Genomic DNA, 24,904 nt, shown 5'->3' with positions numbered 1-24,904 from the left:
TTCTAAAACAAGGATTGAAGACAAATTCGCTGCCACCCTTAGAAACATTACAGACCCTTCAATAATCTAGAATAATCGTAAACACGGTCTACCAAAAATGTTCTATCCAAAGTTGTTGTTAAAAATTCATTGAAAAGAACCGCTACCACATTTCCAAAGTGGGGGTTGAAAAATTGATGAAACCTAATCTCCTTATTTCTCCAGAGGCACACGAAGTTGTCCTTCGTTTGCTAGTCGACGAGGGAGCGTAACGATCGTCCCGCCGAAAGAGACTCGTCAGAAATCTTGCGGATGATTTCGGTTGGTCACAGGTGAGAACGTGGGCGTTCCGCGAGTGGGCGCTGTTTGAGCTGCCTCTTGGGAGCAGTGTTTGCAAGCATCGGCACCCACGTTCTATTGGCTCGCCGTGCAAACACTCTGCCTTCGAGTCAGGTGAGCGCAGGTAATCATCGAGATGCCACCCTGACGGATGGCACGGTTCTTTTCCTTTTTTTGTTTTCTCGTTTAATGCTCGATCGGTAAATACAAAGATGACGCTGTCGGAGGTTAGGGGCGCGGAGGAACGAGAGTGGAGGGGTGGCAGTGTAGAAACAGTAAAAAATAACAAAGTGTAATAGAGTACAACACGCACCACCAATCGATCGAGTATTTACAAGCTCGGGGAGAGTCTCGTATTGTTCGCAGCCCCGACTGCAACGCGTACAATAATAAATTATCCATACGTGTCCTAGCTACGTGCACGCGCACATATGTATACATATATATGAACTTCTTCTTTATAAATTAAATTAAATAAGAGATTCGAGTAATTTCGCTGGATCTCCATCGATCCGCTGATTCGTTGAGCTGCGAGAACGGCGACGGACGAGGCGGACTGCGGCTCCTCGTGCATAAACAGAATTTTCAGCATTTGCGCTTTCTTCTTCCGACACTCGTACTCCCCTCGATATTAACCCCTTGCCGTACTTTGACGAGTTCGACTTATAATTAACATTAATATTTATTAAATTATCTATGAAATCTTTGTCACAAGTCTAACTCGTTGTTACAGTTAGACAATGGTCGTTTGCGCAAAATAAAAATTGTCTATCCCAATTGCAATGAACAAAAGTCGAGTGAAAATATATTTCCCCTGTTAATAAATTTGGCAAGTTGAAAATATATAATATAATAGTATTTTTTTCACTTTTCTCACAAGTGCATAAAATCTCTAATTTTAGTGTAAGGGGTTAATGGCTGAGACTTGTATAAAAATTCTTTGTTTCTCAATGTTTCTTCAATACCCTGATCAACGTGTAAAATATTAAAATAAGGAACAATTTCAGGAAAGTATTATTAAACATTACCCAACGATCGTTTCTGCACTATTTCCGAGGATCGTACGAGAATTAACAACAGCTCCAATAAATGTACCGATGCTTCCGCTGTTTTTTGGCATACAATCCACAGTCCGGTGATTAGAATGCTCGGCCATCTGCGTCGAAATGCCAGAGTTTTCGCCCGGCGGTCGTTCATTATCGACTAACCGCGATTCCCCGAGCGAATTCGCACGGGGCCGATGCCGATCGACCGCAGCTCTGTCCGTCGCTCGTGATCGCTGTAAAATCGCCGGGAAAATTCGTGGGAAATCCTGGCGCATCTGCAATAACCGGCGCCAAATACCCGTCCCACTGTTTCCGATCCGATAATTTCGTAATCGACACCGGGGGATCGGGCGCGACAGCGTTCTCGTGTTCGTTATCGAATCCGCGGTCGTCTTTATCTCGATTCTGCTCGGCTGAAACGAATTTCGCGTTATCGACCCGATTGTTCGCGCGATTGCGACAGCTTTAAAAATAATAAAGTCGCGCAGAAACACGGAAATTTGTGCGACCTTCTGAGAGAAACAAAAGAAAGTTGTTTAATTTTACATTTTTGTAACTCGTAGAAGTATTGTCATCTCGAACACAGGATTTACACCCTGATGAACTAAAGGGTGTCTGCTTCACAGGGAATTAATTTTCCATAAAGATGCTGTTACAGTTCGAATTCTATGGACTCGAAACGACACGAGAACGCTTCGAAATGAGCGATGGTCGGCTGTTTGTAGCCGACAGGGTGGAAGACGTTGAGCTAGAATGGTACCAAAAATCGTCGACGTTTGATAAATCGTGGTCGATTCACGTAGAAAAAAAGGATCTCGCGATCCGGAATTCCACGGACCCTGTGACGACGTTCAACTAGCATCCCTTCGTCGTCAGGACGATTCGTCGGATAGCCACGCAGGGTTATCGACAGTCGGTTGGATCTCGCGTTTTCACTAGGTAACAAGCCGCGGAGCCCGCCGATAACACACGGCCATAGCGTTTCTAATCGTTCAAGCACTGTTCACACCGCAGAGCACTGGCGTGTCGACTAGTTGCACGATCGCAACGAGGTTGAAGCGCGAGCGTGAGATGGCATCGATAACCGGGCAGCAAGTTCGCGCGCCTCGCTCGATTGATAAGCCACTGATAACACAAAGCTTCCTGATCTCCACGGTACGTATACCATATACATGAATCGCTCCAGGTCCCCGAACGGCCTAATCGGCCGCGGGAACTATTGCACACGTGGAACATCAACGGAGTTTGATAACGATTACGGCGATCTGTATATAATATATTATGTACACCGATCCGCCTGCTAAAGCTGGCAGCCTTTTCAGTAGCGATTTAAAAAAATCGTCGTCCCGATCGGTCCATCCGATCCTTAGAATTGCAGGATTTGATTGATCCATTCGCGGAACTCGGAGATTCGGGTGTACACGCCTGGCTGGTTCGGCACCGCGCATCCGATCCCCCAGCTAATCACTCCTGCGAGGATCCATCGCTTGTCGCGTGCCCTCTGGATCACCATTGGTCCTCCACTGTCACCCTGAAGGACGGAGAATTCGTTTAGATACCCGGTTCTTTCCGGGTTTCATCGTTCAGGATTGATCGAAGAAGAAGATGCATTATACTAAGAGGATAGTGACGATTATTGCACTGGATTGCATGTATCAAAACACTGGAAAGTGTAGACATATTTTTCTGAGGGTGCTCGGATATTCAGGTGTATGGACAAAATTTTTCGAAGATCTCAAGACACCGCAGGGGGTAGATATATTTTTCTAAACATCTTGGAATATCGAGGACCAGAAACATATTTTTCAGAAAGTGTTCAGGCATTGAGGACTGCGGATACATTTATCTGAAGGTCCTAAGACGTTAAGGAATGCGGACACAAGCTGAAGAAAAATTAGGGAGAATTTACTGTATACTCGAACCCTCTTTCGTGCGTCACTCGTTCCGGAAGACTATTCCATCAGATAATTCCGTGTAGACTCTGAACCCCAGAGTCTAGATAACAGACAATACATACCTCGCACGAATCGAAGCCGCCGTTCTTCCAGCCCGCGCAGATAAAGATGTGGGGGATGTGCTCGATGTACCCAGCGTTCCTGTACATGCCTTCGCACATCGTGTTGTTAATCACAGGTACTGCGACTTCTTGCAGCGTAGAGGGCAGCGGTCCCTCTGGAAATAAGATTGCAAATCAGTGGACGATTCCAGTGCCGGGAGAAAACATGGGAATAACTGAAAGTACCGTCATAGAGACGACCCCAGCCGGTGACATAGGCGGTCCGACCGACGTAGCTCTCGTCGTCATCCGGTAGGCAAATCGGTAACACGTTCGGTTGGAACGGCAGCAGAGGTTCGTAGAATCGTAACAGCGCGAGATCGTATTCGAAGGTGCGGGGATCGAATTGCGGGTGGCTCGCAACGATCTGCACCCTTCGCTCTTGGTAGCCGTAGGGCTCGTCTTCGTTCGCCAGATCGTGCTCGCCGATTCTTAGGAGGAGATCGCTGGGCGGCACGCTGGGAACATTGTTCTTAAATAATTAATCTGCATTTGGAAAATAATTGCCGATATAGTCGAGACCAGAACAGAAAAGTTCCATTGATTGTTGAGAGCTATTCTTATCTCGATTTCGAGATAACGTTAAATATATTATCGACAGGAAATGTTAAATTCTGTATCGATCATGCGCGAAGTTATCGCCAAAATTGATTATTACTTCAAAATCAACTATATATATAATTTTATCAGAAGCTAGGATGTTCGGTTCGAATTTGCTTCGTATATCACGGTCGTATTGTTTTTATCTTCATTCTCTTATTTTCATTCTATCGTCATTGATATTCCGATCGAATTTTTGTAGAAAAATTAAAGGGGAATGTGGCGGTTAAATAAATGAAATGAAATTATTACCGGACTGCAGAAGTGGTTGGATTAAATCCAGAATTGCGAAGACATTGAAGGATTTAAAAATACTGTCGCGTTGCTGTATTAAAGCTATTGAAAGAAGAAATATATTTTTTACCGAACAATTACAGACACTTTTAACTGTGCATAAATATCCGCGGTCTATTTCTTGCCCAGCCGGTCTACCGAAGTTCGATTCGTCCCTCCTCGCAAACGACGTCGGAAGGAATCCTTTGTTTCGCGTCTTTGTTTTTCATCGATGCTCATATAAACACCGGCGAATAATGAGAGAACTGAAATAGCCTTCGTTTCATTACGCGATGACCAAACGCGGCGGATTAAAACTCGGTACAGATCTGGATGTTTTGCCGCGCGGTTATTGGACGTCGAAGGAATTAGGTTCGCCGAGGAAAATGCGCCGCGTTCGAACGTCAAAGATAATGCTGCCGACGGTCGTTCTCCGATTCAAGGCGCCGCAGGCGACGCGTTCCCGGAATTAATAATAGGATTGTCTCGAGGAGAGAGACGCATCGATCGAGAATCATCGCGATGACAAACACGATCTTACTCACTTCTCGACACAATGCGCCGCGGTTATGGCCCAATTCTCGTTGAGCAAAGCTGCGCCGCACTTGTGCAGATACGTGGACGTTCTCCATTGTCGTAACGAGATCTGAAAAGAAAACACTCATCTCCGTTAACGAACTACGATGCCGAGCTTCGCTGGCGAGGCGACGCGTTTCCTGGGCTGCCACGCGATTCTCTGTGCAAACTTTTCAGCGACAGAACTCCGCGGAATTCACTAGAACTCACTAGATTCGAAATTTTAACGTTGGCGACTTTGCTGTGACATTAGCGCAGATTCCATTGAACTATCGGCCGTTCGGAAAGTAATGTTATTTAACGATGTATTCAATAATGTACTCTGCTTTTGGACATTTTTCTGATAGCTTTGAAATTTTATGCTGGTAGAACTCCTTTTCTTATTGGCGAAGTACCGAATCAAGTGTTTCTCTAACACCCTTGCGAAGGGAAATAGTTTTGAAATTATTTCCCAACGACCCAACAAATCTGGATCTGCATAGGTAATATAAATCTAGATTAGTAAGGAAAGAGATTGAAAATATTGGCATCTACATACTCGATGACTAGACTGTGGATTTTATGCATTCTATCTATTAATTCCGACTTGTTAAAACTATTTAAAGAAGAAAAACTATTGCACTTGGCTCGGTGTTCAAGGTTCGAGGTTCAATGACTAGGCTGTGGACCTTTATGAAGAATAAAGAAATTCAAAGCCGACTGAAAGAAAGAGAAATGAGATAAAAATAAATTGTTTGATAATTTCGATAACTGAAAGAGAGTAACGTAATGAAATTACGTTCTGTTTCAGTCACCGACAATTTTGCCGTAAATGCATAAAATCCGCTGTCTATTGATGACAAATCATTCTCTGACTAATTGTCGATCGAATTACTCACCTGCCAGGGCCATTTCGCGAACGAGCTCCGACTGCCGCCGACAATTCTCGACTCCGGAAACAGCCTCCTCCCGCATACTGCAAGGATAAGCATCGTTGAGTTCAAGCTCCTCGAGAGATTCTCTAATCTCCACGCGACGGCCATGTCGGAGAACGAATCCTCCAATTCGCGAACCAAAGCGCGCGCTATCTTTCCTTTTCTCCCTCGTTCTTCGACCGCGATTACTATTCCCTAACGAACTTTGACAAATATTTCTCGGCTTCTCGAACGGTCATTCGCGATCGCATAAAAATCACCGTCGGATTATCGATCCGATGACGAAAGATTCGCTTCCTTTACGTAACAGGCTGATGATCGACGTTATCTCCGCGATCGCCACGCGCAGCACGTTTCCGTCACCACGATCAGATCTCTGTATTATCGACGACGGATTCTTGTTTCGTTGGATCAGCCGCGAATCGCTGTCGGATGCGGCGAATTTGCCGTGATCACATTGATCTTATCGAGCGTCGGCCTGCACCGTCTGCTAGCAGATCATTTTCCAAAGCTCACCTTGCTTGTAATCGGACATGTTTAGGGTCTCCATCGGCACCGGCAGCTCCGTGTCTATCGTCACGCTGGCGATCGTGGAGAGGGTCGTCAATATCGTCGGCCTCTTCGTCACGGATTCCGTCGTCGTGTCTGCTGCGGGTTTGCCTGCGAAGTACGCAAACAGCTTGCTCAATCCGATAAAGACACAGATTCGGGTCGATTCTTTTTTCTGATTAGACGATCCGTCATCCTCGATCAGAATTTTGTCAAGCTCTTTAACAGGGTTCAAAGATGAAGCACCAATTTAACCGGTTAGCTGGTTCCAACGAGTACACACGTAACGCGCCATGTTGCCATTTCTTCGTGGCGAGAATACTCGCCAAGAACGGCTAACTGATTAAAAAGGATCTACGGATACTTCGATATTTATTAAATGGTGTATTTTATAGAAGTGTTGTATTTAAATAATACACAAAGAAGATCGAACGTGTATGGTATGATTAAAATTGTCGAAGAGGTTGCAGCAGCTAACTGGTCAAATTGCAATTTTAGTGGAAACTAAAATGTATTATCAAACTTCAAAATTTGTCGAATAGTTGGGGGCCAAGACGAAATTAAACGAACAAATAAAAAATATATAACTAATTATCAAGAAAGTCCAGGTGTTCAGTTTTTCAAAGAGGTCGCAATCTCTGATGAATGAATTTCAATGAATTGCTAAATGAGTGTGAATTTTACCAGACGTAGTAGGCTGCAACGTGGACTCGGGGGTGGGTTTGATCGTGGTGGTGTCCTCCGAGATCTCGGATTTCTTGGTGGTGGGCGATTGGATCATGATCCAGCCGTCCGGTGTGGTGATCGGTGTCCACTCGCTCTCGGTTTGATCTGGAGCGCGCGTGAAAGGATCAATATTTGAACGGTACATGCTTTCATAGTAAATCTAACAGCCGGTCTTCATCAAGGATCAAACCGATACGCTGCTAACCTCCATTTTTTCAAGAAAAATTAATCAGCTGCAGCTCGTCGAGTGGATTTTAGATAAAAACTTTGCAACTAGATTTCTACATAAGTTGCATAATTATGCTTGCGTACGATAGTGCATAATTATGTACGACAGTGTTGTAATAAAGATTGGTGAGCTTAATAAACTTTATATTTATCGAATGAGACGTATTCAATTATTTAATAAAAGAACAAACAAAATAAGAAGATTCGACACGTCTTCTTCGATAAATATGAAGGCAATTCTGGCCGAAAATGAACGAAAGGCACGGCAATTAAGTAACCGGTTCCACTGCCCTATCAATAGTTACAGCTCGGAGGAAGTAAAGAATGATCGGAACTTCTCCGAATTTCTTGAAACGAAACGGCTGCAGTTTTATCTGGAATTTTCACCGAAACAAAGTCATGGGATCGCGGCGCGCGGACTGAAAAAGAGGAAAGCCGCGAAAACTGGAGCGAAGTGCAGTTATCGGAAACTAATTCGTGTCGTTTGAATTACTGGAGAGGAAGGACGGGGAGTAGAGAGCAACGCGAAGTGAACGCGCGCGAGCTTGGGGCCCGTTCGAGAGGAAAGATTACGGTGAACCGACGGTTCGGACCGTTACAATCGTTCCTTCGCAACAGAATCTCATCTCGGGATCGGGACCTTTTTCCGTTCGCCGATCGAGCGAGAGCCCCGTTTTGGTGCTCGATTAACACTCGCCCGCAATTATTTCGTTTCACGGGTGCCCCGTCGGTGCACGTGCGCAACCGGGGAGACGGAGAGAACGAGATTATGCTCGTTCAAGGATAGTCCCGGTGACACCGACTGATCCGGATTAAAACGCAGCGACGTACCCGCGCGTCGGTTTTCGTGTGTCACACGCGGAAATTGCGGCGGAGCAGTGAAAATAACGAGGTCTTCGGCGGTGTCTCTTTGTTATCGAGCCGCGGTCGATCTATTTCGAGATTAAATGCTCATTACCGATGGCGTGCCTGTCACGAGAAATTGCAGTATTCCATGGCGATTGGGTCGGTCTGGCTACAGCGCCATTCAAAAAGATTGCGCGAGTTCCATTTAATCGAAAATTCGAAAGTATTGCAACTTGCATAGAACAAAACACGACCCCAAGAGAATGTTCGCAAATTCTGAATTGCATTCAGGTTTCTCGTATCATGTAATTTCAATTGTTCTGTTTCCAAATCACGAATTGCCCCAACGTTTCTCGTATCGCGTATTTTCGATTGCCCTGTATCGTCGAAGATTCGCGGCCGAATGGCTGAGATAGCGGCAGGATAGGATTATTGCAGTTTGTCGGTGCCGTTTCCGCAGGTCGTGGACAATCAGACGAAAGCGTGTCAGGCGACGCGCTGCGCGTTTTTCTTTTTGATTTTTCGCGTGGAATTCCGGGGAGAAAAGTAACGGGTGAAAGCGCGGGTTCGGCGGAACCGTTCACAATCAATCAAATTGAACGGAGCTTTCGCGGGTCCCTGCCGGCGCTGGTTAATGCAGCAGGCGTGCTCCGCGACGTGGATTGCCGACGTGATGATTTCCTATTGACGACAAAACCGTCACGTTACACAATGGGTATCCGTTTTCTTCGATTTCACCGCTCCGTACGGTTTCGCGTTTAGCATGCGAATGGGAAATGCAAATAGGAGACGGGCCTCGCGCGCGTGTATTAATCGCTCTCGATTAAGCATCGGGACCGATATAAATTCAAATTTCTCGATTAAGTGTTGATCCGGTGACACCAGAGCGCGCAACGTCGCAATAATCGGCGACCAAGGTCGCGAATAATTCCCACGTTGAACAACCGAATCTCGTCTTAGTCCGAAATAATTTATCGTTGATCGATCGACGCTAATAAATCCGACCTAATCTCTGCCTTCCGCTGTTTTCGACATTAATTATTGTCGTTTAATGTGACTTCATCCTTGGCAACAATACGATAAAAGTATTTCGTTCCATTGTTTCTCGTTTACAATCAAGAAGCTTCTTCATCACAATTTTCAGATCTCACTCCGACCTCAAGTTCTACTAAGCTCGATTTTGCGCAAAATTGTAAATTCGTTGTTTACACCGAGAGGTTGTCATTCAATAGCATTAATTCACATAAATAACAGAGAGCGAAGCTCTCGTTGTCGAACAAACTGGACAGGCGATCTAAACAAACTTTGGTCACAGCTCGCCAATCTAGTTTGTTCGAGAAGTCCTAAACTCTCCTGCGTCTCTTTGGTGACCTCTCTCCGACCAGGTATCTCCTGAATCCTCAACTTACCAATCTGGGTGGTCGCAGTCGAAGAGATCTCCGGCGTTCTAGTGGTAGCGTCGTCGGAGCTGGACGTCCACGTAACAAGACCACCAACCATCGGCGTGGTCTGGGTAGTGTCCTCCAGGGTCTGACCAACACCCTGAACCGGTATCTTGCTGGTAGCACCGGTGGTGGTGTCCGGCACAGTGGTAGAACTGGTCTGTGTCACGGTACTGCTGACTACGGTCGGCTGAGTGGTCGTTATGGGCCTGGTAACAGGTCTACTGGACACTTTGGTAGGTTTCGTGGTCTCCAGTGTCGGCCTAACTTTCGTAACGGGGACCGTGGTAGCCTCGATCGTGGACAGAGGCACCGGTTTCTCGGTGGTACTGGTCGATTCCGGCTTGGTCACAATCTTCGGGGTGGTAGTTACAACTGTCTTCGTCGGTTTCGGCCTCGTGGCAGCGGTCGAAGGTTTGGTAAGCAGCGTGGTTGGCTTGGTGGTAGCCACCGTGGGCTTCGGGGTGGTAGTCCTGACGGTGGTGGGCTTGTGCTTATGGATAGTCGGCTTGGTGACAGGTGTGGTAGGCTTCGAAGATGGTGTCGATGAGAAGGTGGACGTGGGTTTCGTAGACGAGACGCTGGCGCCAGTGGTTGCTATGGTCGGCTGATCCTTGGGAATCGTTGTTGGCGGTTTGGGCGTGGTAACAGGGACTGTGGTAGCAATGCTGGAGCTAGAAGGTTTCGTGGTGGGTCTCTTCGCGGGAGAAGCGGGCTTCCTCGTGGTGGTAGTAGTCGGTTTCTTCGTGCTGGTAGCCACGGTCGGTTTCTTGGTGCTGCTGATGGGTCTCCTGGTGTTGGATTGAGTAGTCGGTTTCACGGTGGTAGCATTCCTAGGCGGGAACCGGGTCGCTGGCACGATCCTCTGGGTCGTGGTAGTGACCACGGGCTTCGGCGTCGTCGTTTCCGTCGCCCTCTCCGTTATGGTGGTCTGGATAGGTTTAACCGTGGTCGTTTCCGGAGCTTTATGGACAGTCGTGTGGCCGGGCTTGTGGCTCGCAGGTGGTTTATGGGACGAGGACGAGTGGATCGGCTTCTTCGTGGACGGCTTGGTCGTCTGCGGCACCGTGGACGGCGATTTCGTCACGGTCTCCGACGTCGTTGGTCTCCGCGTGATCGCGGCGGTCTGGGTGCTGGACGGCTTGCTCGTGGTCTCGATCGTGACCGTGGTTTTTTGCTGCGGTGGAACCGTGATCGGCGTTTCCGCGGTCGAATCCTCGACCGTGGAATTCTGCACAGTTTGGAAGGTCGATAACCGAACCGGTTGCGTGGTCGTTTCGACGGTCGTCGTGAGCGTCGGCCTCTTAGTAGACGGCTTCGTCGTCTCCCTTACCAGCGTCGTGGGAGCCTGAGTGCTCTGGACGCTGTAGCTGCCGGTCGTCGTCTGCAAGCATTCGCAAAAACGAAGAATACAGTTGCTTTTACGGTCCCATAAAAATTCACGGGTTTCCGGGCGGCGGACTACGCCTTTGCGTCCCCTTTGATCTCTTGCGGGACCCAGGATCTTTCAAGCAGGAGGAACAAAAAACGTCGGGGTTTCGAACAGTGCCAGACCTTTTCTACAGCATTTCGGATACCGCCTGTTCGATGTCTACGTCTCTCTGTTACGACGCAATTTTCGCGTGCTGGGAAAATATTTCTCTTTCAAGATTATAACTTCTGATGTCGTCGATCTCATTTCAGCTTGAAGAGAGGCTCGAGGACAAGACTCCCCCTCGCGCATAAATAACCTATGATACCGTGTAATTTATCTCGTTAAGATTGACTGATCGACCATCGAACCATCGTCTCAGGAAATCCGGCAAGTCTGCAGTGTTAACACTGAACCTACCGAGCCCTTAATAATGTAGGTACACATTTCGTTTTCTAACAATATCAAGACTGGATCTATTTAACCTTTATATGATTTATATTATAATGTATACTTCAATAAAGAAGTGTGTACCTGAATATTTCTCCTAGAAATATTTTTACAATATCAGGTACTGTCAAAGTAAAAATCAGAAACCAGTCACATTGACTGGTTCGGTAGTTCCAGCGTTAAAGTAATCATATGTCTGGTTTATGCATATTCATTTAGACCACAAATTTATTCAATCATTGTCTGCAAATCGTTTAAAACAAGAAACGTAAAACCGGTCTTTTCGACCGGCTCGGTCGAAGTTCGTTGCAGCGACTGCAATGAAATGCAACGAATCGACTGTAAAGACGGAATTTAGACACGAAGTTCACGTTTCGTGTAGAAGCATGAGAAATCGGCGCTCACCTCGACGGGCTGCGTTGCAGGCGGTTTCTTCTCGGCGATCGGCTTCGGCCTTGAGAAGTACTCTGGTATGTCGTTGCTCTCAATGGGCCCAACGGTCGTGACGAACGGCCTCGCCGGGGACCCGTCGTCGATGCTATTGTCCTGCGGGAATATGTCCGGCTCCTCGTCGATCTTGCAGCAACTGCCGAAGTAGAATCGGTCGATACAGGTGCCGAGATGGGTGCCGTTCGCCTTCGCGCATGTGAACGCGAACATGCAAACGCCGGTCTCGCCGGTTCGCCGTGACACGCACGGCAAGTTCCTGATGTTCCTCCCGGTGCCTGTCGAACAAGAAGACGTTTACGCGTGCGAACAGGTGTCGTCGAAAAATCACGAAAGGTGTAAGGCGTCATTTTTCCAGTTACGATGCTTCTGTAATCGAACCTGTCCATTGCTTGAAGCATTAGAGGGTCTGACACGATAGATATAATTTTCGGGATAATGTAGAAATATTCGGGGACATCGATTGCAATGCATCTACAATGTAATTTGATTTTTATGCGATGCAATATTATTTGGAGACATCGATTATTTTACAATGCAATCTGTCTCTTATAGAATGTATTAGAAGTTCTCCAGCGATATATAATTTTCTGAACGGTACAGTAATATCTACAGCCATCGATCAGTCAATGAAATACGTAAAATGCACATTTAATTTAACAAGTGTCTATGCGATAACGATAATTAAATAATAAAGCATTTTCTAAATGCACTTTGCACTTCGATTTCAGTAATCGAGGTGTTTAAAGATTATTGCCGTTTACCTCCAATAAAACGCGAAACCATGATTGCCACTTACACTCTTAACTTGTTCTGACAATAAACGATAGCAACATGATCCTCCAAGATCATTGCATTGCGCATTGAGCGATAAAAAATTTAATACCGCAGAATAAACGGCAGCTGCGAAAAATGTCATCGATGAGAGGTGAACATCTGAAAGATGATCGTAGGGATCATCCCCGATCTCTTAGGCTAACGGCAACCGAGAAACAATTGTCAGCTCCTAATTCCTCTCGAGCTCGGATCGACGTTGCTAATTACTCTTAATGGTGCTGGCGAATAGCATAATAGAGGATACATCTATTAATTATTGCATAGAGGGAAGCTGCGTGTCCCTTATCTCCGCGAGATCATGTTCCTGGGTTTCTAACTACATATTTCTGCTTATTTAGTTTCCGTGAGAAAATGTCGTGTAGAAATTTTCTTCGAGACGAAATGACATAACAAGATCGTCGTGTGCACGTTGACTCTCGACAATTGCATAATGTCCACGTTCTTCTAATTGGATTGCGGAAGCAGAGGCTGCTTTGGATTTTTACTGAGAAAGTTCGACGTTTCTATTTCTATTATTATCATTTATTTGGTGCTTAAGGGTCGTAGTTGACGATTAAATAATATTATGAAAGAAGATGAAAATGAACGTTACAGAAAATTACAGAATGAGTTACAGAAAGATTAGGTCTGTCGTGTCACATTCGTGACAGCGTGTTTTCGAAGTCGAAAAGTGAGTTGCAGAAGAAATCTAAAGAGTCTCAATAACCGAGTACGGTGGTGCCTGCTTAGATGCAAACAATTGTGTGCGAGACTTTCGAATGAGAAATTCCAGGTTCTTTTTTAATATGATCCATCGTTCTTGCTTCTTTCCTATTTCGTCGGAACAATTAACCCGGTATGAAGGACACATTTCAATGGCACTAGTCACCGCATCGCCGATTAGATAGCGAGTACCACGAGCAGAATTCGAGTGTGCTCGAAAGGGGGACGCGTCGTCGGTCGTGGACAAAAACGCGGGAATATCAAAGACGGCTAACGGAATGGCGAGAGAGGCTGCTTCGGCAATGATTCATGTGCCCCACCGGTACAGTTATGTGTTTCTACGGAAAATAACGAGCGAGAAATGAGCCGTGAACCGAGCGCCGATCGACCTGTTTTACCCAAATTTCGTAGCTCGTTGATTCCGAGGCTCTTTCGGTAGATCGATAGTGATCGAGAGGCTCTGGAATTTCGACGAATCGCGCGCTGTTGTCGTTTTGATTTGTCGAGGTATCAAGAGGTCAATTTATCAATATTTTCACTGTTTTAATAGTGCAGGTACGGTATACTTGCTCTATATATTCTTGAAATTATTTAAATGTGTCTTCAGTGTTTTGAATTTCATCTGCTCATTTTTGTCATAAATGCATAAAATCCACGGTCTAGTTATCACAACATAGAAATTCGTTAGCTATTGAATTAATTCGCATCGAAACTAGCAGTTTTAGATTAAAAAGGTGTGACCCCTTAAACCTAACAAACAGATTGACCAAGCAAATCTAACGTTATCGCACGCTAGTTATTATACTATAATATGTACAATGATCTAATGGAACCGTATAAGTTACTCCTCGCACCATCGTCCGCAAATTTACCTATAATTCCACGGGAGAATTGGCTGTAAATGCTCCGAGTCAGTAAAAATGGAATACATCTAGATTCTGATACAATCGACAATAATACATACCTGATAAAAAAAGAGCCGTAAACATATTATTTAAAAAGATTCGATATCGTAATTTCTAGAGAATCGAATATGAGCACTGTGGATCGACAGCAGACGAGATTATGATATCGTCTCCATTAATAACCGATGACCCGGCATTACCTGTAGCCCGGCGACTGCCGATTAATCCGGCCGATTAGCGGCCGCAAATAATGCACGTAGCGGGGCGTTATCGAGGAACGAATTGATGTCAGCCAAGCCGAAGCATCCCGGTACCGTTACGTTTCGATGTATGAGCTAGTTGCCTCAGCGAAAAGTGGGTCACAGTCATAGCCTAATGTAACAGCCCGTTTCCCTCTAAGACGCCTCGCAACCTCGTCTTCTTCTTCATCGTTTTCTTCTTCTTCCTGCTCGTTCTCTTTTCCCGCCTTTCTCCCTCCGTCCGTCTCGGGGACTTAAACCCTCGCATTCCAAGGTTCCTCTCAGCCGCGGCGATTAAATCGACATACCTGACCCGAGAGCTACCTTCGCCTAGATCAAGCGCACCTGTGCGTTCGCCGGTCAACATCGGCGAAACGTTATTAACGACGCACCGACCGCGGTCAGATGTTAATGTTGCGCTGTCGTTGTTTTCGTTGCAGCCGTTTCCTGACCCCCGACGGCCTCGAACGCTGCCGCATGAATTTCTCGACGGAGGATTTTAGCTCGCCAGATGAATGAACTGGTTTGGGATACCTGAATGGCGTTGCGATCATTTCGGGACACGTCGGGTCGGTCGATGCGCCAGCCTAATTTCTTCAAGGTTCTCGCGAGCTTCTCGCATCCCTTTTTGTGCTTCTTTTAATGCTCGGTGGAAGAAGCGATCTGTTGGAACTTCGAGAATGACAGGAGAAGCTTCTTATCAAATTGTGGAGAATTTGCTGCATTTTCCAAAATTCTTTAAATGTTTCCACTATTTTGTACTCCGCTGCTCATTTCAGCTATAAATACATAAAACAGGTTTCGAAAATATTGGATGATAATGATTTTTGCAGAACGAACGGAGGAAGATCGACAGTCGATCTACCTTGGAAATCGATCGAGCCTGCCGATAAAGTCGCCGCGAGCATTCCTGGAGTCCTCGAGGAACAATCGACCCCTAACGAAGAGCGCTATCGATCCGCAGGACTCGCAGCCTATTGGCAACCACCGTAAGCCATTTTTTCCAGTCGGGGCATTTACTTTCTTCGTGTGGCGTACGAGGTTGACGGCCGTGGCGAGTGAAAATCGACCGTGAAATGATACACAAACGGGCGGAGGAGGTGGTCGGTGCCCTTGGATTTCGGGTCAGTCGGTCAGCTGCCCTCGCCCGAAACGATCTACGCGCGTGCCTCAGGCCGTCGATCTTTTCCTCCTGGTAAATCTGTGCTAGCGGAAGCGTCGCATGCGTCATGCTCGTCGAAGAAAGTTGCCGATTACCATTACGCACTTGTCGGAATTTCCGTGGTGGCCATACCGGGGCCCGCGGGACCGTGCCGCACGCCCACGCGTCTCCATATCGAGAAGATTTCACTGGTCGTCGATAAGAAAGTGTCCCAAGGTGATCGGGAACCAATTCGATAACCGGTGATCGATCGGCGTGACTCAACTCGCCTTCGCGTCCTCTGGATCTCGTGAGTATTAATTAACGTACTATATCTTGTTCGCTTGCTACATCATTGCTTTTTCATTCACACGCGGGAGATTTGAATCGATCGCTCGTCGCATCAATCTCGAATCGTTCGATCGATCTTCTTCTGGTCTTGCTACCATTTTCCTGTTCAATCGTTGAGATTGTTCAGGAACCTTTGATCTTTCATCATCCGGTTTTAGGAACTTTTTCGTTCCTCATTTCCGTAGAAGAAATTTCCCTAATTTTCCTTCAGCTTGTAAACAAAAATGAAGAATTATATAAGCAACTATGAAATTTTATAGCAATCATAAAAATGAGCCGCGAGACACCAATAATCGTATCTCCTCTTACCAAATTGCCCATTTTTGTTCACAAGCTGAAGGAAAATTAGGGAGAATTTACTGTAATTAGGCGGCTTTGTTTTCTTAGGTATGCTAACAAGCGATTGACAATACGTGTCACGCCTTGCGCGTTTACATAGTTAAATACTCTGCCTAGCGACACTTGCTTAGCGAGCTTGTCGCGACCATGTTTGTCTACTATTGTTCATATCAAATTTATTCCCTTCTGTGTGAAATCGCTGTATTCAGTAATAACTTTGATGTATATTTAGCACTAATATTCGGGGTAATATACTATAATATGCTGCCCCACTGTATATGCAATCAAAGTGAAGTCTGTTACAATACTGATTTACAATGCAAATGATTCTATTTATACAGTTACTATGTACATACAGCCTCTGGTACAGATTCTTGAATAAAGAGAAAATAATGTCTTGAGGACGGGATAAACCCTTTGTTTACGGAGCACTAAAAGCAGCTGTTTTGTACATATTAGTTTATAAAAGTAACAATACGACATTTATTCCGATTTTGAACGGATGTTATTGCAATATCTGCTGCAAGTAACGCATGAGTTATCCGTCATTTTGGTATCGTAAACCTCGTGTTAAAAAGATCCTGTAGGCCGGATAATCGAGGTGCTACCGTACTGCCTACAGGGGTCAATAAAGTTCGTGAATTTTCGGCCGTTGATTCCAGAAATCCAATCTATCGGATTCCATGGATCGAGATCGAGTCGATCGGACGATCGACAGGAATGCCTGCGGCGGGAACGATGACGACGCGACGACGCCGAGGTCGGAAAAATCAGTGTAAGTCTGAGCGCGCGACGATGACCGAGGCTGACCCACTTGTATAGAAAACTGACCAGTCCGCCCACGTTCCGTCCGAGCTCGAATCCAAGGTAGATTCAATGTCGTCCCGCCGCCGACAGGTAAACCGCTCGCGGTCAGGCAGGCCTGGGCCGACGCCTGACGAGTATACAGGCACGCGCACACAAGTATTCCCTCGAACCCATCACACCCATGTATTTGCGTACCGATCCGTTACTCAGCTGACACTCGGGGGAAATCCGAGAACCGCGCGCAAAAGAAGCCGTGAATTTAGGAACACCGGCGAGGTCGAGGTTCAAAGTAGCACCTCGATCTATTTATAGTACAGGACATATCTATTCGGACACTTTTTAAAACGTAATAACATTCTCGAAACTGGACTGAATGACTTGATTTTTTTTTCTAGATGATGGAAAGGAACGGTCTACTCGACAATGACTAATATACTTTTTTTTTTTAATTTTAGCGTTACTAGGAATGAGCCAGATATCTGAGTCAGACATTTCAATGTCTGTGGTCTCAGTTTCGCTGTTATTAAAAACTGTCGATCTTCGTGTAGAGGAGTACTTACTTCCTGGAATAAATTGGGGAACGTAGATCGGGGTGGCAATGACGGTGTTCACCAGGACGTTGCCTAGGAGGACGACGGCCCAGGCTTGTCTCTGTCGGTCCCACATCTGAAAACAGAAAACAGGACGACGCGTTATTCCACTTTCTACTGCAAACGATCTTCCGATACGAATGGCACTCCTAGATTCTCGTTTCGATAGCAGCGGTGCTTCCACAAATTGGAGACTCAGACTAGTTTCGGAAAAATACAGTCGAATAAACTGAAAATCGTACTGAGGCTAATAGGGGATGCGGAGCAATTAAGATACCATCTACTGTGAGCCTCGTGACCTGCTAATTTATCGAGATTTAATCTAAATGTATTGTCGATAGCTCCTGAACACCGTTCGATCCTCGCAGAAGAATTTCCCATTTCTGCTTTGAATTTAGAATTTCTCATTTTCACTCGAATGCGACAGACTCAGGCTCGTGAATTATTTTCCGTCGCTGTCAGATATCTCGCGTTACAGCATTAGGATTGTACCAAGGGCTCGACGGCCGTAAATTCAATAAAAGAAAATTGAATTAAAATTTTTGAAAGTCTTCGATCTATATGTGGATCGCAGATGAATCGGCGGTATTATTCCACCGGTGACGCGGAGTCTTCCGCGGCCGTAATCGTGCTGGCTGAGCGGTTAATCCGGATCAGTGGCCGACATGCATCGATCAGCCCGTCGATTATTATGTCAGTGTTCCGCGAAACAGGTGGAAAGTGACGGTCTCTCCGCGGAGACAGGCTCATCGTCGATTACGCCGTGAGAGGACAATGGGAGGAGGCCGGGGATCGTTTGCGAACCGCGGGAGAGGCGCGTCGTCGGGAGAAAAGGTTCATGTGAACGACCCCGATGAGAACGGACGTTCGTTTTCAACGGGAGAGACGGCAGAGTTGTTGCGCGAAAGCGGCGACAAGATGCAGAAATCAGAGCCGCGAGGAGAAACGATTGTTCGCCTCGACACAATCGGCCCGCGTCTCTCTCTTGTTTTCCGACGTCGGTGGCCACTTTCCTCGTATCCGTTTCCTCCGCGTGCTTTCTCGACGGTGGCCGCACCGTGGCCGCGACCGATCTCCGCGCAAGAACCGAGTTACAGTTATCCAGAAGCAAGAATTCGGCTGTAACGTTATATCCTGTCCGGTCGGATCACGGATCGTCGCTTCGATCCGATGGAACGCGGCCTCCTTTTCCCCTTGCCTCGTCGATCCTCCCGTTTTCCTCGATCCCTCCGGTCTGTCTGTGCATCCTGCAGTCGATCCGAGATCGCTGAATGCACCGGAACGAATCGAGTTTGCGCCTCGACTCGGCGAGCCTTTGCTGATACACGCCCCCTTCAAAAAGTATTAGGGCGTTTACAGAAAATTCAATAAATACGAAAACCCGATAGAGAATTGTTGTAACTTTTTTAATTGATTTCAAAGTTAATTGTATCAAACTGTAACACATATTCAGTAAATTCTCCCTAATTTTTTGCAAACAGAAATAAACAATTTGGGAAGAGGAGATACGATTATTTGAGCCTTGCACCTAGTTTTTGTAACTGTTGACAATCGGAAAAGTTTTAATAGTTTTGGAGGGGAGTGTGCGTTCCCGCGACGGTTCGCGGTTTGCCAAAAAATTCATCGACGACCAATGATCGAATTATCATCGTTAATCGTAAATTAACGATTCGCACGTTAAGCCGATGACGCAAAACGGAAGAACGTTTTTGAAAACGTCGAGCTGGTACGTAGAATCTTCGCAGAGTTTCGTCGTCGTCGGGGGGAACAGGAGGAAAGTCGAATCTAATTTTACTCTCTATGGTTCGCTAATCGTTCCGGGACACGAAAAGTACCGTACAACTGTGGGAAACATTTATGCGCCTTTATGGAGCTCCGTGCGGCAGCGGTGGTTACGCGTCGGCGCGGAGGATATTCGAGTCGAATTTTTCAGCTCGCGGTTTCCTCCGCGAGCAGAATGGATGCCGGGAGACTGCGTGAAATATCTCAAAACGGGTAGTGGATTAACAGCGCAGTCTGTATCAACCCGGGAATCGATCTCGGGCGCCGCAGAATAAATGTTTCCCCACGAGTTCGTCAAACAATCTATGGAAATGGGACTTTACATTCGCCGCCTGGATCAATTATCTCCGCGGCACCGTTGATATTAAAAGGCGGAGTACAAACATCGAAACGCGGAGCGATAAAATCGTGGGTACACGCAAACCCGGGAAAAATCGTGTTCCGCGACGGCGGATCGGTTCGTTGGATAAACGCGTTTTCCCGGAGCACGGGGAATACGTTGCGATCGGAACGATATCATTACATTGATTACGCGTTAAACTGCGTAATTGAAAAAGGAGGTCGAGGGTCCGCGGAGAGGGCAGAAAATTGCGGCGGCTTCCGGCATGAAAATCAGCCCGCGTAATTCCAGTTTTCTTTCAGCCTGTCCGAAGAAACGCAATGATCTCATTCGGTGTGCACTCGCTCCTCCTCCTTGAGGAAGCGATAAAAACCGTTACAGTTGCCCAGAGGCAGGAATTCGGGTGGATGAAGCAACGAATGTCGACAACAGGCCGCTCGGCTGTCTTGTCGATGGTCAGGTTACTGGTTTCCTGCTTCTGATTAGTTTAGGCGACAGTTATCCTCGCGGTTCGGCGTCGCGACGGGATTTTTCGAGGGAACCGCAGGATTTATTTTTCGCTTCGCTTCGAGAAACTGTCCCTTCCTGCGCCACGATTAGCCTTGATTGCAGGACATTAGGATAATGTCGAGGACGTAAGCGGTCGCTCATCCTTCTTCGAGCTTGCTGCTCCTTTTCCTTCTTCCTTTTCCTCGATCGTTCGAGGATCCTCCAGGACGGACCGCAGCAGAGGGTTATAAATCTCTCGCTAAATGGCAATTTGCTTCTTCCTTTAATACATCGGCTGCCACCTCGCCCACGCGCGGCTGATAGAATTATTTGCTCGGATTTGAACGTTTGTTTTTTCGCTGATTTACTACGTCTTCCTGATTTGATTAGGATCCGCAGAAATATATTATCTTTTTTATTACGGTTTTCCGTTACAGTTGCTCGGGTCACACACACACATACACACACACACACACACACAATGTCAATCTCAATTACAATCTAGAATATAAGTCTTTATGTACAGTTAAATGTATAAACCGTGTGCTCGCTAACGCTAAATCTGCCACCACCGGTTTCACATTTCTTATTTCATAATTCTCGAATTCATAAGGTCGCTTCCAAATCGTTGAATTTATTTATTTGTCGGGGAACACACTGTCATCAAAATTGTGAAAAATTGTTATCTTGTAGTTCTTACGCGGCGCTTTTAGATAATGACACTTTAGCTAATGACCGCACAGTTAATGCGATCACGCTAAAAATAAATAAACTTGTAATAATAATAAAAATATATATGTCTTTCCGGAGCACTGTCCAGCGGTCAGTTTGGCAGCACCGATGTGATCCGTGGCCACAGAAGCTGTCGCAGTCCTCGAGCACGAGCGGAGCGACAGTCGGTCGGCTCGGAATTTCCGAATTAGGCGAGCAAGTAAGACAAAAGGCGAGTGTAAGTAGCGCGCTCGTACACGCGCTAGCCCCGATGTAAAAAGCTTTTGTTGTAGCGTTGCGCGTAAGTCGTAACGGTACCAGGCCACTTTCATTTGTGAGCGCGTATCTAATACGAGGCGCGCATGTGGGTTGGCGGGCGTAGTACGGTACACAGTGAAATAAAACGCTCGTTTCGGGACGAGGGACGAGAGCCACGAGCGGCCGGAACTCATTACAAGCAACGACTCGTAAATACAATGATTCCGCGGTTTAATCGTCGTATCAAAACCGTCGTACAGGCCGGCCCGAAACGCCGCGCCGGCCACCGTAAATTTCCCGTGAAACCGATCGCCGTCGATGCGAGCGTAATTCGATTCGCTGTCCTCGAGGTCCCTCGACTATCGATACCCACGTGCCCGCAGTTCCCGTTGCCCGATTATCGAATCATCGTTCCTATTGGCTCCTCTTTGTCTTCCGCGAAAACCATTGCCTTCCAGACTTTTTCTGTGCAGATGACGAATCATATCTCGCAACAGTTGTGGCTCGATTCGGTTCATTAACCAGTTAGCTGTACATATTTGACGAGTATGCTTGTCGTAACACGAAATGTTGCCACTTCTTCGTGCTGAGCATACTCGTCAAGTCTGGTCAAGTAGGATGTTTACTTTGATATTCTTTGTTCAATTATATATTTGATAAAAGTGTCGTATTCAAACAAAATCTGAAGGAAAATATGTATTATTATTATTATTATTATTATTATAATATATGTGTATTATTATGTACTGCAAAAAATTACTGTAGCAACAGCTAACCGGTTAACACGTTCAATGTCGAATATTCACCCCACAAATTCTCACAATATTAATGTGTCAATTTATCGTAGGTAATGTTAGTTTAATATTTTTGTATTGTAAAAATCCTAGTGACATTCAGATCGTTCAATATCTTCCAACAAAAAATGAGTTTTAAGAGCTGGTTAAAAATGAGTGTAACTCGTATACTGCGACCGACACGGCACTCAACGTGTTTAGTATCAATTTCGTTTTATGTATTTTTGGGGCTCGCTGTTCGAGATTGATCATCTTGATGGCTTTATAATGTCGCTGGCTGGTCATTTAAACTTGCTGCTACGAAATTAGAATTTAATGGGACACGTTTACTTTCGACTACTACAGAGGCAAACACAATTAAGCTTACGAACACAATTAAGCACTCGAAGTTATCTCAGTTCTAAATCTAAAACATCATCTCCGACTCACAGTATCTCCATTTGATATGATTTGTAGATTTCATGCGTACGAAATTCAGTCTGATGGCTCGATATTCACAGTTTGAATAGTTTTTGAAATATAAATTCGGTTGCGTTGACTATCGACTTTAGGCTACGCCTTCGGAGGTTCAACTTTAAAACCAGTTTGCAATCTTTGATAATAAGATAAATTATCAAAAAATTTATCGAGGTTTGTCAAAATCGAAGGGTCAACGATCCTCGCGAGTATCGAAAAATGCCAACTACCAGGCTTAAGTGTTAACTTATTTCCGCAAAATACGTTTTATTCGACGAAGGCAAGAGTAGACGAGGTGCGTCGAGGCGCTGCGAAGCACAAATATTAATAACGACCGAGCGTGTATTTCCAGTGTAGCAGGTTGCGTTTCGAAAATAATATGTTCGAATCGAAAGAGATCAATATTTAGATATCTGTGGATTCGACATGGAATCCTCGGTGGATATTAGAGGGTGAAGGAGGGACGAGGCGGGAAATGTGTTGTCCCTTGGCACACGTTCCGCCGATCTGTTTTCTTCGTTCGTGGATCACATACGGGACGAGGCGATGTCATCGGCGGAATGACGCTCATGCTAAATCCGCGAGCGGCGCTCGTGAAAGTTTGGATTCCGCTTAAAGGAACGCGAGCGGGTACCGCTATTCGTGAACGACATACGGTTCACATTGGTGAATCGTTGGCAACCGGCACGATTCCGTCGTCTTCGCCGAAACGCCGTTTCCTCCGCGAACAGTCGCTCGCTGGTGACACTATGAACGAACCGACCGAATGCCCGGCATCGGTCCCATTAAGGTTCGATTACCCCTAACCTCTTATCCCATCGAAACCAATTCGATATTTCCAAAGATATTCGATACAGTCTTCCGAGAACCTCCGAACCTGTTATTTCGAAAGTGTTTCGAGAACGCTGTGCATTCGACGCTCGACACGACCGGCCACCTGCATATGGGTCAGACCAGTTCCCCGCAAAAGAGCCCACAAATTGAACGCTAACAAGTGCACCAACATCGGGAGCCATCTTGAGCGTGACAAAACCGGAGCGAAGTCCTGGGAACTGATCTCGAACTATAAGATGACCGACCTCCGCGAGATATTCTCGATGCGCAAACGATCCGACCGCTCTCCGAAGGACACTGGGCCTGATCGGGGACCTTGAGACGGAGCAGAGTCGTGGGCTTACCTTGGCTGATACCGGCGCGGCGAGCAGCAACGATGAAGACTTGGCGGTGTCAGACCGGGAAAGGCGTCATCCCTCCGGGAGTGTGCACCCTCGGCGAGACTCTCGGAGCTGGAAAGGGACTCGTGTCCCTTCTGCGGCTAATCCGTGGCTCGGTCCCGCACACGAAACCCAGGGGCCCCGGGGTACACCTGGCTGGCCGTGAACCGGCTCTCGGGCTCGCGATTAGGGTAGCCTCGGGGAGGACGCGGAAACAACCAGAGGAGAGTGTGGCTCGGGCCACGAACGTGACGAGAACTCGGTCCGCTTTCTCGGCGCACGGCTCGGCTCGCTCGCACCGATCGAACTGGTTTGCCGGTGATCCTGGCGCGGTTCACGACTTCTGGATCACCGATCCAGGTGCTCTCGGGTGCGCTCCGCGTGCACGAATCCTGCCGCGGCGCATCGCCGTTCGTGAACCAGGCCCCACCACTCGCGGACAGAGCCGACACCGGCTAAACTACAGGACAATTCCGCACGGTAGACCGTGCCAGGGTCGAGGATACAGCCTCGTGTCGGGGACTTTAGCACCGGCTCGAGGTGAGGTGGTGGCAATGACCGTTCTCCTCCGTTGCTCCTCTCGTTCTAGACAGGCAACCCGTCCTCGTCCAACGATAGCCAACGAGCCGCCACGTTTCCTACCTCTTCCTCCACCTTCGCCTTCGTCTTCTTCGCGAGGGGCCCGTTGGTCGCCGCTCTTCCAACGCCCCTCTCTCTGTCGACCGCCGTCGGCCACCGTTCCCCCACCTCGACCCGGTTGTGTCGTCGCAGGTCGCCGGATGCCCGATGGAAACACGTACCAGCACCGCTGATATTATTATCCTCACCCTTTCTGCTTTTTTAGCCCCCACCCAGGGCCCCTTCGGGGCCCGCTCTAGCCCCCGACCACGGCCTCTTCCGGTCCCCGGTGATGTCGGCTAATCTCGGATCACACAGTTCGGCCTTGATAGCGATCACCGAATCTCGTTACCATCGTAGACAACGTTCTACTATAAGTGCACGCAAAAGTTTCAATCCTTTCTCCTATTACTTATGTGGAATGTCCTCTTCTACAGTTGGTTGTCACG

General features: G+C 46.8%; 1 protein-coding gene across 1 annotated transcript; it reads right to left on the bottom strand.

Annotated features, from left to right (window-relative positions):
- Positions 1 to 594: 594 nt before the first annotated feature.
- Positions 595 to 24,314, bottom strand: Np (serine protease notopleural). The gene is made up of 11 exons (XM_076521114.1): positions 23,802 to 24,314; positions 17,764 to 17,869; positions 11,841 to 12,160; positions 9,542 to 10,958; positions 7,017 to 7,163; positions 6,300 to 6,443; positions 5,748 to 5,824; positions 4,839 to 4,939; positions 3,607 to 3,878; positions 3,382 to 3,536; positions 595 to 2,895 (listed from the first exon to the last, which is right to left on the bottom strand). Exons 2-11 carry the CDS (start codon positions 17,867 to 17,869, stop codon positions 2,731 to 2,733), a joined length of 2,904 nt encoding a protein of 967 aa, XP_076377229.1. The 5' UTR covers positions 23,802 to 24,314; the 3' UTR covers positions 595 to 2,730.
- Positions 24,315 to 24,904: the final 590 nt, after the last annotated feature.

This window comes from Megalopta genalis, chromosome 4, assembly GCF_051020955.1.
Source record: "Megalopta genalis isolate 19385.01 chromosome 4, iyMegGena1_principal, whole genome shotgun sequence".
NCBI classification, from domain to species: Eukaryota; Metazoa; Arthropoda; class Insecta; order Hymenoptera; family Halictidae; genus Megalopta; species Megalopta genalis.
Note: the sequence above shows the minus strand (reverse complement) of the source record. Positions and strands in the feature narration are given on the sequence as shown.

Bases quoted from the DNA above. Each gene is read 5' to 3' on its own strand.
- Np (XM_076521114.1), bottom strand. From the start codon at position 17,869: ATGTGGGACCGACAGAGACAAGCCTGGGCCGTCGTCCTCCTAGGCAAC. The intron at 12,161-17,763 runs GTAAGTACTCCT...CTTGTTCGACAG, and splicing joins TCCCCAATTTATTCCAGGAA to GCACCGGGAGGAACATCAGG. The intron at 6,444-7,016 runs GTAAAATTCACA...CGTACTTCGCAG, and splicing joins GTTGCAGCCTACTACGTCTG to GCAAACCCGCAGCAGACACG.